This window comes from Polistes fuscatus, unplaced genomic scaffold (genome assembly GCF_010416935.1).
Source record: "Polistes fuscatus isolate 324 unplaced genomic scaffold, CU_Pfus_HIC Scaffold37, whole genome shotgun sequence".
NCBI classification, from domain to species: domain Eukaryota; kingdom Metazoa; phylum Arthropoda; class Insecta; order Hymenoptera; family Vespidae; genus Polistes; species Polistes fuscatus.
This window is the reverse complement of record NW_025113115.1, coordinates 119,535-134,270: the sequence shown is the minus strand read 5'-3', so window position 1 is coordinate 134,270 and position 14,736 is coordinate 119,535. Positions and strand designations below refer to the sequence as shown.

The 14,736-nt window shown below is 40.1% G+C and overlaps 1 protein-coding gene across 1 annotated transcript; it reads right to left on the bottom strand.

Moving 5' to 3' along the window:
- Nucleotides 1-2,572: 2,572 nt before the first annotated feature.
- On the bottom strand, nt 2,573-3,238 carry LOC122520474 (piggyBac transposable element-derived protein 4-like). Its single transcript, XM_043640534.1, has one exon. The coding sequence runs from the start codon at nt 3,236-3,238 to the stop codon at nt 2,573-2,575; it is 666 nt and encodes a 221-aa protein (XP_043496469.1).
- Between the last annotated feature and the right edge of the window lie 11,498 nt (nt 3,239-14,736).

The following is a 14,736-nucleotide window of genomic DNA, read 5'->3' as shown; positions in this document are numbered from 1 at the left end:
AGGCAGCCTTAAAGGGGTAGTGTGCAACGTAGCGACTCAAGCGCAGGATATCGAGAAATTTATATCAAGGTTTCAAGAATTGGATAACATCACAGACGTTCATCCGTTAATCTAGCAGAAAAAGTACTGCGAGGATCACTTTCAACGAAAGCACAGACGGGACACTGACGGTCAGTTCGTCGAACACCTCTCCGTTATAGAAGAAAAATTAGTAAGCCTCAAAGATAATAGGACCGCGGCATTAAATCGATTTCTAACCTTAAAGCGCAAGTTAACTAAAAATTCGGTATTGCGAGATGATTATACAATGTTCATGAAAGAATACAAGGATTTAGGGCACTTGAGGACCCTCATATTATTATTTCGTCCATAATGATGTTAAAAAGCAGGGGACTTAGGGAATCCCCTTGTCGGATACCACGACCTGCATCAATCGGTTCAGTCAAGGCACCATTTATCTTTGCTTGGATCTTGTTGTTTCTATAGATGTTCTCTATGGTCTTAATAAGATTATTCGGAATTTGCCGGTTATAAAGGAGGTGAATAACATCCTTTAATTGCACACGGTCGAATGCCTTTTCCAGATCAATGAAAAACATATATGCTGGTCTGTTGTATTCAATTGATTTTTCTGTTATCTGTCTTATGATGAAAATCGCGTCTGTGCATGATCTACCTGATCTGAATCCCTGTTGTTCGTCTTCTAGATTCGTTAAGCTGTTAATTTTATTCGTTATAACTTTTGTTGTTAGTTTCAATGAAGTGTTTAAAAGATTTATTCCCCTGTAATTTGTAGGTAGTTTTTTGTCTCCTTTTTTAAACATAACTATAGTTGTGCTGGTTCGCCATTCATCAGGTATTTTGTGTTGGCATAGTATTTTTTGGATTAGGAATGTTAACTGTTGTGTGAGACGTTGGCCACCATATTTTAGTAATTCGTTTGGGATGCCATCTTGCCCTGAGCTCTTCCTATTCTTTAGTTTTCGAATAGCTGTTTCTACATCACTGGACTCAATTTGTATGTCGTTTTTAGTTACTATTTCTGGCGTATTTAGTTCCGCTTGAGGTTCTTCTGATTTATAGAGTTCTGTTAAGTAGTTAATCCAGGTTTCTCTTGTGATCTGATTTGTTTCGATCATTTCGTTGACCTCCTTTCTTTGATTTCTAATAAATCGCCAGATTTGTTTTTGGAGTCCATAGAAGTCACTCTCCATTCTCTTCGAAAAAATCTCCCAATGATGTTGTTTTGTTTGCCTTACTAATGTCGCTGTTTGATTCCGGATTCGCCTATACATTTCGTATGATTCAGGTGTTCGTAATGTCCTATAGTTAAGGTATGCCATTTTCTTTTTTTTGCATATTTCCTTAATCTCTGGGCGGAACCAAGGAGTCTTGATCATTCTAGCCCGGTTTTTTACAGTTCGTGTTCCCAGGGCTTCGTATGCAGCTTCTAAAATGTTGGTTCTTAGTTTCTTCCAGGCTATGTTTATGTTATCTTCTTCTTTTATTGGGTCTTTTTCGATTTTTTCTTTCAACCTGTTCTCGTATAGTTGTTTGGTTGGTAAGTTCCATAGTGACTCTATGTTTATTTTCGATTCTTGAGTTGCTCGTGCAAGATTCCTTTGGGGTTTAAACTTCATTCTTATTTTTTCTAATAGCAGGCTATGATCGCTTCCTACATTCGCGGAATTTAACGTCCTAACATCTAATATTTGGTTTGGTTGGACGTATCTGTTAGTAACAATGTAATCAATTGTAGACCTGAAGCCTCTGGTGTTGCTGTATGTAAATTTATATTGTTCCTTATGATTGTAAAATGTATTATTAATCCTTAGCTCGTTAAATGTGCATAGCTGTGTCATTAGTTCTCCATTGTCATTTAACACGTTTTCGTTGAACCTTTGTTTTATTCCAGGTATTATTTCATTTCCGATGCGAACGTTGAAATCTCCAAGGATTATCATTTGTTGGTTACTTGGTAATGATCCGATTAAATTTTGTAGTTGGTCGTAGAAGGCTTCTCTTTCTTCTTTTGGTTTATTATCCTCGGGTGCATAGATTGACATTACATTTAATTTTTGTCTTTCCGCTTCCATTTTTATTAGCAAGATGCGTGAAGATATATAATTGCATTCTTTTACGTTGTTCTGATACTTTTTCGATATTGCGATGGCTACCCCTTCTTTTGCCCTGGTTTGTTTTTCGACTCCACTATATATCACCAGGTAGTCGTCGTATTGTATTTGCCCTTTGCCTTTCTTTTTTGTTTCTTGTAAGGCGCAAATATCAATGTTGTTGTCCTTTATTTCCTTCAGGGTTTCTTGGTCTTTATTGTTAAACGATTTTATGTTCCAGGTAGCCAAGCGCAATATATGTTTTTTTTTTCCATTCCTTAGTCCTCTTACTTGCATGGGTCGTCATCGTTAAATCCGTCCTGTTCCGAGGCAAAATGTTGTCCTTTTGAGCAGATTTCCTTTTTTACGTTGGGTAGGGAACTAGCCTGACCCAACAACCTTCTCTTTTCTCGGGCTTAGGACCGGCAACATGATCGCTGATTTCGATGCTCCATCGATCATGCAGGCGGAATAAATTGTATGTAATGTAAACGACTTCTACATGCCATTAGTGATTCATTAATGGAAATGTTTTTATTTGGGACATACATACGAATGAAAGTTTTCTTTACAATTTCAATAACTTTTCGAATTTTAGACAATGGGTTATTAGGATTATTTGTACTGGAAAAGTGTAAATTTTGTGAGATAGAAATAAATCGGCTACAGCTAATGACATTCTTAAAATACGGAGTTTCTATACTTTTATCTGTTGACCAATAGCTTTGAATCGTGGGCTTGGAAATTCTATATATATATAGACTCATTAAAATATGTACTGCAATAAATACTTTTAATTCGTCCCCTTCAAGAGATATAAAGTCTGCGTCGCTTGCAACATACTTATTGGTTTCCATAATTACTTTTGTAATTAATTCATTGTTAAAAAATAATTCAAAAACCTCCCCTCTCGACAGACCCCGTGTATTTACAGTTGCACCACCCACATTTGTAAAACGATGTATAATCGGAGTATGATTTTCGGCTTTCCACACGTACTCTTCATTTATCAAACTATAGCTCTGTTCATTTTCGCTATCAGAACTTGACGAAATCCACCGGCAACGTCTTCTAGAAAGTCGTACCACATTACTCGATTCCGAATCAGGATACTCAATATCCATTGGGGCATACTAAATTTTAGATTATATTACAAAATAAGATTGCTTTCCAAACTTGGATTTTCGAATTCAAGTATAGATTAGCAACACTTACTAACAGTGGCAATTTGAAAGATTTTCACAGAAAAAGTAAAACTTTTTTAAAATACACTGATGTATATGAAACTCAAAGAACTAGAACGCTCTCACAAATGGTTAACTGTCGCGACTCGCGGATTATTCCGAGCTTGGTGATAGCTGACTGTCGCGACCCGCGGATTATTCCGTGCTTGCATGCAAATTGGTTAAAAGCGCTCTTAGATTCAGGAAGCCCTATTTGTTTTATTAAGGACCGATTTATTCCGCGCGAATATATGTTTACTAAGGTTGATTCGAATCGATTTTGCGGAATAAATAGTAGCGGTTTAGAAGTGATCGGATGTGTAGATGCGATATTAGTTTTCAGTGATAAGGAATACAAAATTACATTACGAGTCGTACCAGATACGACGATAAGCAGCGCGTTAGTGTTAGGTCGAGACTTTATGTTGGTAGCAAAGCTATTTTTAAGCGAAGAAAAAGAGATCGCTGATATTATAAGTATAGAGGTAGATCGCGATAACGATTCCGGTTCGTCGCAGATAATGGAAATTAATGAAGACCTTCTGTCGGACATAAAAGCACGGGCACGTAAAATCTTTGACAGATGTTACATTAAAGCGCAAAGACCGTTTAGTTCAGCCGTTGAAAATACAATGAAGCTTAAATTAAAAGACGATAAATTTATCATTTCGGGTCTCCCAGAGGCGGCTTCGAAGAGCTTACCAGCTGCAGAGGTTAAACTTGGTAAAATTATGGAGGTTCTTGATGTAAGCGCTAATAGTTTCTCATTGGTAGAGAGAATTGGATGGATCGGCCTTAAAGGTGCGCCTCTCCGATTTCAACGTTATGTTATGGAAATATTTCGAGAGAACATTCATGTTCGAAAATTGCGCCTCTCAAATTAGATGACAGCACCTCTCGGATAGCATGATTAAGACGCCGCCTGTTATCATCGAGAATAAGACATATCGATTGTTCTTATTGATCAAGGGATCACGCCACTTAACGTGTAAATAGATCATTGGTCCCTTGTGGCGTCATCCTCTGCGTGTTATTCTCTTATTGGTTTTGTTGTTCTCTCTTCCTAGCGTGGAACGCGCTAATTGGTGTATCGTTTTTTTTTCTATCTTCCGCTCTGTTCCTCGACTCGAACCGAAAAGTGGCGTGGTCCAGGTAGAATCGTTTAATAAGTTAATCTGTGCGGACGTACTTTTCGAAATCAAAAATAATTGTGCATCATCTCCTTAGACTACATCTCGCTTTCTTCTCATCTCTCAACGTTCCATCTCTCACCGTTCCATCTCTCATCGTTCCATCTCATCTAATTCTTTTTCTTTTTCTTTTTTTTCAACGAGGCCAGCCTTGTGTTGGGTCTTTCTTACTGATCATCTCTTTACACTATCTTTCACTTTCATTAACGAAATATCAGGTAAATCTATTAACCTCTGACCTCTCATTCTTGTCTTACTCGTTTCATTAATTTTTATCCATTCTCATATTAAATTTATTATTACCTTGCTAACGACTTCTCGTACTACGTACTTCCGGCACACGTGGCGTGATATCCGGTACATGTGGCGTAGTCCATATATTACTAGTTATTAAATCATATTATAATTTTGCTATCTCTATTTCTTTTGTTCACAAATTTTAATAAATCTCGTTACATACGAACTCTGTCAGAAATTAAAATAATACAGTCCACTTGCTATCTCGTCCGTCTATTATCCTTGCTCTTAATACTATCCGATCTTTCTCTTCGCTCATCTCTATCCCAACTAGTTATTTCTCGAACAATTCACACCGGTGATGTTTCGGTATATTTAGATGATTTCCTTGTAGCGACTGAAACAATAAAACATCATCTTTGGTTATTAGAAAGAGTTTTTAAGTTGCTCGTCGCAAAAAAGCTCGAATTACGTTTAGATAAATGTCGTTTCTTCCAGACGAAAATAGATTATTTCGGATATACGGTGACGTGCGACGGTATTAAACCGATGGATAACGGGCTCGATGCAGTAAAGAGATTCCCGATCCCGAGGGACGTCCGGGACGTACAGAGCTTTTTAGGTTTGTGCTCTCACTTCCGTAAATTTGTAGAAAATTTTTCAATTATTGCCAAACCTCTTTACAACTTGGTTAGAAAGGATGTAAAATTTCGATTTGGGGACGTCGAGGAATAAGCGTTCACAAAACTTTAAGAGAAACTAATGCACCCGCCGGTATTAGGTATTTATTCACCACGTGACGAGATAGAATTGCATTGTGACGCGAGTAGTATAGGTTTTGAGGCGATTTTATTGCAGAGGAAGTCGGACCGTAGATTGCATCCTCTTTTTTATTTTTCTAAAAGAAAGTCCGAAACTGAGTCGAAATATCACAGTTTCGAGTTGGAAACACTCGCGATTGTCTAAGCGTTACGTTGTTTTCGACCGTACCTGTTGGGTATCAAATTTAAGATTTTTACCGATTACCAGGCGTTAAGCCTAACATTAAATAAAAAGGAAACGCACCCTCGGATAGCGCGATGGGTATTAGAGATGCAAAGTTATGATTATGTACTTGAACACCGATCTGGTTCACGTATGCAGCATGTAAACGCGTTAAGCCGGCAAGTATTAGTTGTAGAAGATAAGTCTTTCGATAAGAACCTTGCTTTGTGCCAGGACGACGATTCTGTGATAAAAACGATACGTAGTGAGTTGGAACGTAAGGGCTCCAGTAAGGGTTACATTGCTCGGTTCGTCTGTTTTGCTACTCGAGCTATTCACCTCGAGCTGGTTAATGACTTAACCTCTGAGTCCTTCGTAGCTGCGTATCGTCGGTTTGCAGGTAGACGGGGTATTTGTCAGAATCTTTAAAGCGACAATGCTACTAATTTCCAGGGGGCTGATAAAGAGCTTAGGATTATGTTCAACCGTGCTTCGGAGTTTTATCAGAGAGTGGCATCTTTTCTTGCAAACGATGGAACGAACTGGAAGTTCATTACACCCAGTGCTCCACATTATGGTGAGTTGTGGGAAGCCGGAATCAAATCAGTGAAGCACCATTTAGAGAAAGTCATAGGGGTGCATACGCTCACCTTTGAGGTGTTATCCACAGTCCTCGTGGAAATTAAAGCATGCCTCAATTCTCGTCCTCTATGGCCGCTAAGTTCGGATACTGACGATCTGGGGGCGCTCACTCCTTCTCATTTTCTCAATGAGGGAGTTTCTACTTTGATTCAGGACGCCGATTTACCAAAGCTACCTGAGAACCGTTTAAGTAGGTTTCAGCTTTTTCAGCGAATTCGAAACAATTTCTGGAAATGTTGGTCGAGCGAGTATTTGGCACACTTGCAGTGTCGAATAAAATGGAGGGATCCTTGCGAGAACTTCAAAGTAGGTCAGCTTGTGTTAGTAAGGAACGACCGGTACCCCCCCTCAAAATGGCCCTTAGGCAGAGTCAGAGAGGTTCACCCTGGGCCGGATGGTTTGGTTCGAGTGGTCACCGTAAAGACTGCTACTTCTTCACGCCAGCGACACATTGCGCGGCTAAGCCTTCTCAGATTAGCAGATACAACCACTTAAGATACTCGATTAACAGCTAGTTTTGGTTCGTCAGTATGACGAAGGCGGGCGGGATGTTCGGTGAAATTAGGGTACTTGACCGTTTTGTATTGCGCGCGGAATAGGTTAGATAGCGACGGCGTGGAGACATTAGATTGAGTTATTCACACCCTAAATAGGACCGGTTACGATGGCCTTAGTTAAGTTGTGAGGGCGCGCGGGGACATTAGAAATACATGGTGGACCGTCTTATCACGTCAGGGACATGCGAGTGCGTCTTGAGGTAGGTGGGATGGGAGAGGCGTGCGTGGGACCGTGGTCTCGAGAGCGCGCGCAGTAGTCCAGTCCAGTTCTGGATAGCGAGATAAAGAGTGTTATTTCTGAGAATAGAGAGTGAGGCCATATTCACTTTGTTTAAGTAAGAGATGTGGTGTGCTTTGTGGTGCGCTTCCAAGCTACTATCGTGTAAGTATTCAGGGTTGTTGCAGAGACAAAACCATTCAAGAGTGGTTGCAGAGACACAATTATTCAAGGGTTGCTGCAGAGACACAACCGTTTTAGGGTCGTGCAGAGAATCGACCATTCCTTTTACAGAGAGTAGCGGTTTTTCTTACAGGGCTTGCCGGTCTACCAACGTAGGAGAGAATCGCAGCGGCTCAGACTACTTCCTGGTTAGGATGTTGGTGACGAGAATAACGCCCATTTGTAGGACAGATAACGTGGCTAAGTAGGTTGCGGTACCGTGAATAGTTGTGCGAAAACGTAGGTAAGAGAGCTGACTAGCGTAAGGAAGAAAGAAGTTCCTCGCGACCATAAAAGGTGCATGCGTTCTTTGTGTAGCTTTTTAACAGGGTACTACTTCTTGTATCATTTGTTTGAATAAAGTCTCCGATTGTCCTGGCTTTTCTTTAAAGTTCGTGAGAGTTTTTATGCCTAGGCAAGTGTTCTATACCGCGTAAAATTGTGTTGATTGATTTATTTATCCTTTCCTATGTCACTCATTCGTACGTTGAATTAACCGAACTCACGACAATAATTTCAAATTGCTTAAGTCTTATATTCTACAAACACAGAGGTTACTGCTAGTAAGAAACAACGAGATCAAGGGAGATTTCCAGGAAAAGCGATGAAAAAAGTTATAAATAGCATTTCATCGAATACAGACTCGGATACTGATGAATCATATGCAAGTGAAGATTTTGAAGACATGCTAGAAGAACTAGTTTTAGACGAAGAAGAGAAATTGACAACAGCTCATGATTCATTGGACAATATCCAATAGAACGAGTTCGATAGCAGGCAATAATCATTTCTGTTCACTGGAAAAAGCAGTCTTCTGATGGATTTGCCCTGTGACATTAGCCTAGGTGAAGTTCTTTCAATATTCTTGAATGAAGCAGTAATAAGTTTTTTAGTCACAGAAACTAATGGATATGCAGAGCAGAAATTACTTGAACATGAAATGACTGGTCACGCTAGACCAAATAAATAGAATCTTATCACTTCCGAAAAAATTAAAAAATTTATTGGACTGATGATTTGGATGAGTCTAGTACAAATACCACTCAAGAAGTTTGGTCAACGGATCCTATATACGATTTTTCATTGCCGCGCAGCACAATGTCACCAATGATGCTACACATCACACCGCTACTTCAGATACTTGGATTGATCATTTTATCATCATAATGATTTTAATTCAATATCTTCCTGTCAATCTGATTAGCAGTTTCTTTCAGGTAAGGATTGCATATCAGTGACAGTTAATTATAATGCTCCTAAGCATACCTAAATGATTATTATACGTCGTAACTGGGATTTAATTAATATGATGAATTATATATATAATTGTTAATAATATTAATGACTTTGTAACATTAATCTTTACTGAGTACTTATCAATTGATGATTTCGTCAGGTTTAAGTCACACCGAATGTTTTTCCCGAAGCCTTAACCAGAAGACTAGATCCGCAAGCCCCCGATAAGCTTATACACTCTGATCTCTACGGTCCATTTCAAGAGGAATCGATAAATGAATCACGTTATTTTTTCGTGTTTAAAGACAATTTTTCTCTCTACAAAACCGTATACTTTCTCAAGAGTAAAAACGAGAGTACAGAACGGATCAAAGATTTCATTCCAATGACAAAAAATTGTATGGGAAAAAGTACAGTAACTCTACGTACAGACAATGGTTTGGAGTTTGTGAAGCAAACAGTCAAAGAAACGCTCAAGCAACATGGGATGTAACACAAGAAGACGATGGCTCCAGAATCTTTCTACTGAAAGAGAAAACCGTACGGTTGTCGAGGCTATGAGAGCAATGATTCATGCGAAGAAATTACCCTTGAGACTGTGGGCTTAAGCAGTAAACACGTCGGTTTCATCTTAATCGCACTGACACGAGTTCTCAACCCAAAATAACTCCGTACGAGTTATGGTTTGGACGGGACGTTATGTTAGGAAAGCTAGTTACTTGCGGAGCAACTGCCTACTCGCATATATCCAAAGAAAAACTCAAGAATCTTGACAGCAAGACTATTTAAGGTTTTTGCATGGTATATAATTAGAACGTGAGAGGCTTCAGGATATTAAAATTTGATTGATTTCACTACCGCTTATCACTTTTCACCCATATGTGGTGCAGCAAGAAGATTAAAATGCCACTAAGTGGAGTCGGTTGAAAGTACTGATGAGATAGCATAATGTTTCTGAGTGCATTTAGTAAACATCGGTTTTAACATTGATTCCGCGCCTACGAGATTTGTGCCACAGTCTGAATGCAGGTCGCGTGGGATGCCTCTTCTAGCTGTAAAGCGTCTGTATGTTAGGATAAAGCTATCACAGTTGAATAGTCACTGACAGTCTCGAGGTGCACAGCTGACGTTGTGAGGCATACAAAGATGCAGATCCAACCTTTCGTTGATTTTTACCACAAACTTTCAAGCATTTGATTGTGAGTGGACCAGTTTAGTCAACGCTGGTATGAGTAAATAGCCGTGATGGTATGACACGCACGACAGGCAGCTGTCCCATCAATCGCTGTGCACGAATTCCCCGTTGTCGCGCGCAAGATATGCAGCGGAGAATGAGGGTTTTGACTGAAGTTCTACCTCCGAGAATCCAGTATGATGCTTTGTAAATAAGAGTGATTTAAATGCCTCCATGATGAGTACGTAGATGCAAGTGTTCTTTGATGAGCGTAATAATGCGTGAGGAGTGCTGTGGCAACAATGCTGCATGTTTGTTATCCAATGTTAGTGAGGACAGGTTGAGCCGATCTTCTTACTCGTATGACTGCTTAGTGATCAAGAAAGGCAGTTAATCTAGAGAAAGCGTGAGCCTTTGGCAGAGTTGAGATTGACTTGAGTACGTAGATTTCGTGTAAAAAGAAAGCTGCTTGAGTAGCCCCAACTCAAAATATCTTGACAAATTCTATATCTTCTGAAGAGATTATTGTTGCAGGTGAAGTTAGAGGGTGCTTTCTCAGTCTCGCTATGATTTCAAAGTAGAGAGCTGTCATTCTTATGAGTTTTTTGAGCGATGAGTATCGATATATTAAATCCCAATTGTACTCGATTTTTGAAGCTGCTACAAAGAGTGCAACACCGGGAAAGCTTCATGAGCACTGAAGTCGATTTGTACTTGGTTAATTGTGTGGTGAGATTTATAATACTGTGGGTATGAGTTTTTCTTTTTCCTCCAATACCGATGATTGGTATAGATGAGTGCAGGCGGTTGGTGTTGAATTAACGGGTGAGTTGTTCGGAAATAAAAGTGAGTTCCGAACCAGGATCGATCAGTAGACGAGCATGATAAATGATTACTTGCGTATGAACCTTGGAAATTTATTTGAGAATCAGCTTTGCTACAAAACAGTAATAAAATCGCAATCGGCCCAAATGAGGCTAGCACCTTTCGGCGAACATCTTCCTCACAGCTTCTGGCAAGCATGCGCGATCTTAGCAGCAGCATCACCGGAAATAACGGCTATTAACGGCTATTGTCTACCTACTCTTGAATTCAAATGCACGTCCTTGGTTTTGTCTCATTTTCGTTAGTCTCTTTTTCTAACGTGCGTACTCAAGTTTCTTTACAAACTCATCTAAATCCTTTGGTCTTCTCATCTAGCAGTTGAAGCAACAGTTCTTCAATTAACATAAGGCTAATATAAGTGCATCACCATTTCTAGTCATCTCTCCTCGTAGTGTGCAGACTACGTGCAACCGATAACTGACCGTTAGGCAAAATCACTAACTCACCTCACAGTGCATCAATAATATCTCTGTGCGGTAGTACTCAAATTGTGCAACTCATTCGGTCTGTACTCATACAGATTTTCTCATTACGTAGGACAATTGTGTATTTCCATGCACTTAATTTGTGTCTTTATTTAAAACCTTTGTAGCGAGCTCCCTTTGTTCCAAGCGTACCATCAACAAGGCAATTTTCAAACATTTGTTCTTTGAGCCGAATTTGCTACAAAGTAAGAATTAGTGTTCGTGTAAGTGTGTGATTGGTGCTGGCGTCTCATTTGAGATCTCACGCGAATCCTTTGTTAATATTCGCGAGAGCAGTGAATGAGAGTAATGAATACGCGGACTGGCCTGGATTCAAAGATTCATACTGAAGAACGAGAGGACATTAAGCCGCTTTATTATCTCCAAAGTTGTATACAGGGCTCACTGGCACAACTCATTGCAAACTTCCCATTGACTAGAAGCCCACTGCAGCCATCATGAGAAATGCTCAACGCCCTCTATGATAATAGGCGGTTACCCATCCAAGCTCAACTCGATAAGCTGTGCTGACTCACCCCACTAACATCGAAGTCCGCGACGAGACTCAGCAAGCTCATTTCTACGGTAACGGAGGCACGCAAGACATTGGAGTCACTGGGAGTAGTTGAGAACTTTGGAGACATCATATAAGTTCACTACGTCACACGACATTTAGACAGAGAGAATTCACTGGGCTCGTCCCTCGATTAACCCACCTTCAAGCAGATCAAAGAATTTGTGAACTCAAGGGCTCGTACGTTAGAACGCATCGAGATTACCACCGCCCAGTCATATGCAGTGAAGACGCAACCACTCCGAAAGCCGGCGACAGTTCATCAGGTCGTCACTTATCAGGACAACACAAAGTTTCGCGCACTCAATGTCTCTGCGCGGCGTACCATAGCAACTGACGCTAGGCTATGCTACAACTGTCAAGGACGACACAACGCGAACTCATGCCGAAAAAGCCTGCGTTGCAAACAGTGTGGAGCGAAGCATCACACCATGTTCCACGCCCGGACGTCCTCAACCAAAAACCGCACCTAATACGGAGCCGTCACTTTCAACCTCAAGTAATCACTAGGATTCAGGTGCAATCGTCCACTGATCATCCACTCACTGCACTCATCACTCAACGCTGCTTGCAATAGCAATTGCCAAGGTTCATACGCAAGTACTCACTCATCACTCGTTTACTCATTGATCCTGGCTCAAAGCTCAATTTCATCTCCGAGCAACTCATCAGTCAACTTAACATCAAACGCCAGAACTCATCTATACCAATTTCGGGATTGGAGGAAAGAGAACTCAAACCCACAGTATGGTAAATCTCACCTTGGGTTCCATCTACACGAGTTAAAAGTACACCGTTCAAACTCACATTTTCAAGACTGTTTCCTCCATACTGTCATCGTTCCAATCTAACAATCATAACTGGTCTCATCTCTCAAATTTGAATTTAGCCGATCCTCATTTTTCGAGAATCGCTCCATTGACATCATTATTGAAGCTGATTCATATATGCAAATCATCGAGCTCAACATTATCAAAAGCTCCAGGTCAATGCTAATTGCTAAGCTCTCAATTTTTGGATAGCTGGTCCTCAATCCTGTTCACTCATTGCACTCATCATTACATTAAGCACACCATGTTTCCACTCAAGTCAATGAAACAAAGCTGCAAGAATACTCACTAAATTTTGGATACAAGAGGAGTTACCATCCGACACTGCAAGAGCGCTAACTCCAGTCCCCATCTCCGGACGATATATCAGCTCCCATTCAAATCATCACCCAGCTTACTGAGTAACTCATACTCAGCAGCTTATCATTGTTTACAATGAACACTCAAGAGGCTCCAGCGAGATAGCCATTATCGTTAATTATATACCTCATTCATGGAGGAATATGAAGAGTTTGGTCACATGGTTGGCATCTCAGGCAACTCAGAGAGGTCGCGCACAATGTGAATCCAATACTTGGAGACTGTTGAGAGAAATGATCTTGGCATGAGATGCTTAAGACCATCTGAAGGATTGAGGTTTCATCCAGCAGATTACGAGCAAGGATTCAGTCTCGACCGACATACTATCTGCTAAATCATAGAGCACTCAAACCAGACATCACAAAACCCAGCTGCGAGTGGTATTTAATAGCACGAGCAAAACCACATCGGGTTACTCACTCAAGCACATCGATGAGAACCATCGCGACTGACATCACGAAAATTTACCAACAAATCAAAGTGCATGAAGACGATTGAGACTTGCAGCGAATTCTATCGGTAGACAAGTAACTCAAGGAGACTCAATATCATATCATCACGGTTACGTATGGAACGAAGGCTGCGCCCTTTCTTCCAGTACGAACATTGCTACAACTAGTTAAGGATGAAGGACATCGCTACTCGTTAGCTGTGCCTTCACTATTAAAAGGCAGATATGTCGATGACATAATTAGCGAAGCTGACTCAGGCGAGCAACTCATCAATATTGCTTATTAACTCAAGAACCTATGCAACGCGGGAGGCTTCCCACTTGCAAAATGGCAATCAACAGAGCAAAATCTGCTCCGAACATTCGCACTGGCTCAAGAGAACTCAACGGCTATCTCATTTGACGATTGCACTACCAAAATTCTCGGATTAAAGTAGCTTCCATACTCAGACTCATTTGCATTCTCATTTCTCTGACCACTGACAAGAAATCAAGAAGCGTTGCATCCGATTTCGTCTCTTGCTAATGAATATTGCTCGAGTAGTACAGGTGCTCCAAAAACGCTACTAGCCAATTGAGTTCGATATACGCATGAATGTCCGAGAATTCCTTATAGATGTGGTTGAGTTGTTCGAGCTCTGTCTAGGACATCATTCTGCTGAAACAAAAAAAAATGATGTTAAAAGCGGGACCACTAATACTAAAATTAAGTGTCATAGTAGGCTATAATCGTGGTATAGAAGCAGTCGGTAAAATCGATATGATTTTAAATTCCACTAATATTGTTCGTAAAACTCTAAAATAGTATAAGAAATTCTTTTTCCACATGCTGAACCTTTCGATTTACAATGCTTACATACTCTATAAAACTACGTCCAGAAAAAATATAACATTTGCGAAATTTCATTTAAATCTCATTCAAGAAATTCTACTAAAATATCAAAATGAAAATATATGTAGTAATAAGTCTGAAGGCCAAACTGCGTCAAAAGATAATTTCTTACACTGATTTAAAAACATTTTCCATCCAAATATACCAATCCCGTAGGAAGCGGGAAAACGGTCAGCGGAAATATGTGGTTTGCAGCAAACACAAAAAGCAAACCGAAACACCATTCGAATATAAAGACTGTAACGTTGGATTATGTATTGAACCCTGTTTTAGATTATATCATACAAAGAAAAATTAATAAAAATTGTTAAAATTGTAGGAGACGGTAGGCGTCGCCGTCTTATCTCGTAAGTCTGTCGGACAAAGATACCGGTGCGTATAGAGTAGGGCGTTGGGTTTGTTAGTTTTAAGTAACCTGATCCATCTAACGAAACAAGGAACAGGAGAGACCCAACGAATCGATGCACGAGCGATGAAAGTAGTC

Coding starts and splice junctions, on each gene's coding strand:
- LOC122520474 (XM_043640534.1), bottom strand. CDS start 3,238: ATGGATATTGAGTATCCTGATTCGGAATCGAGTAATGTGGTACGACTT.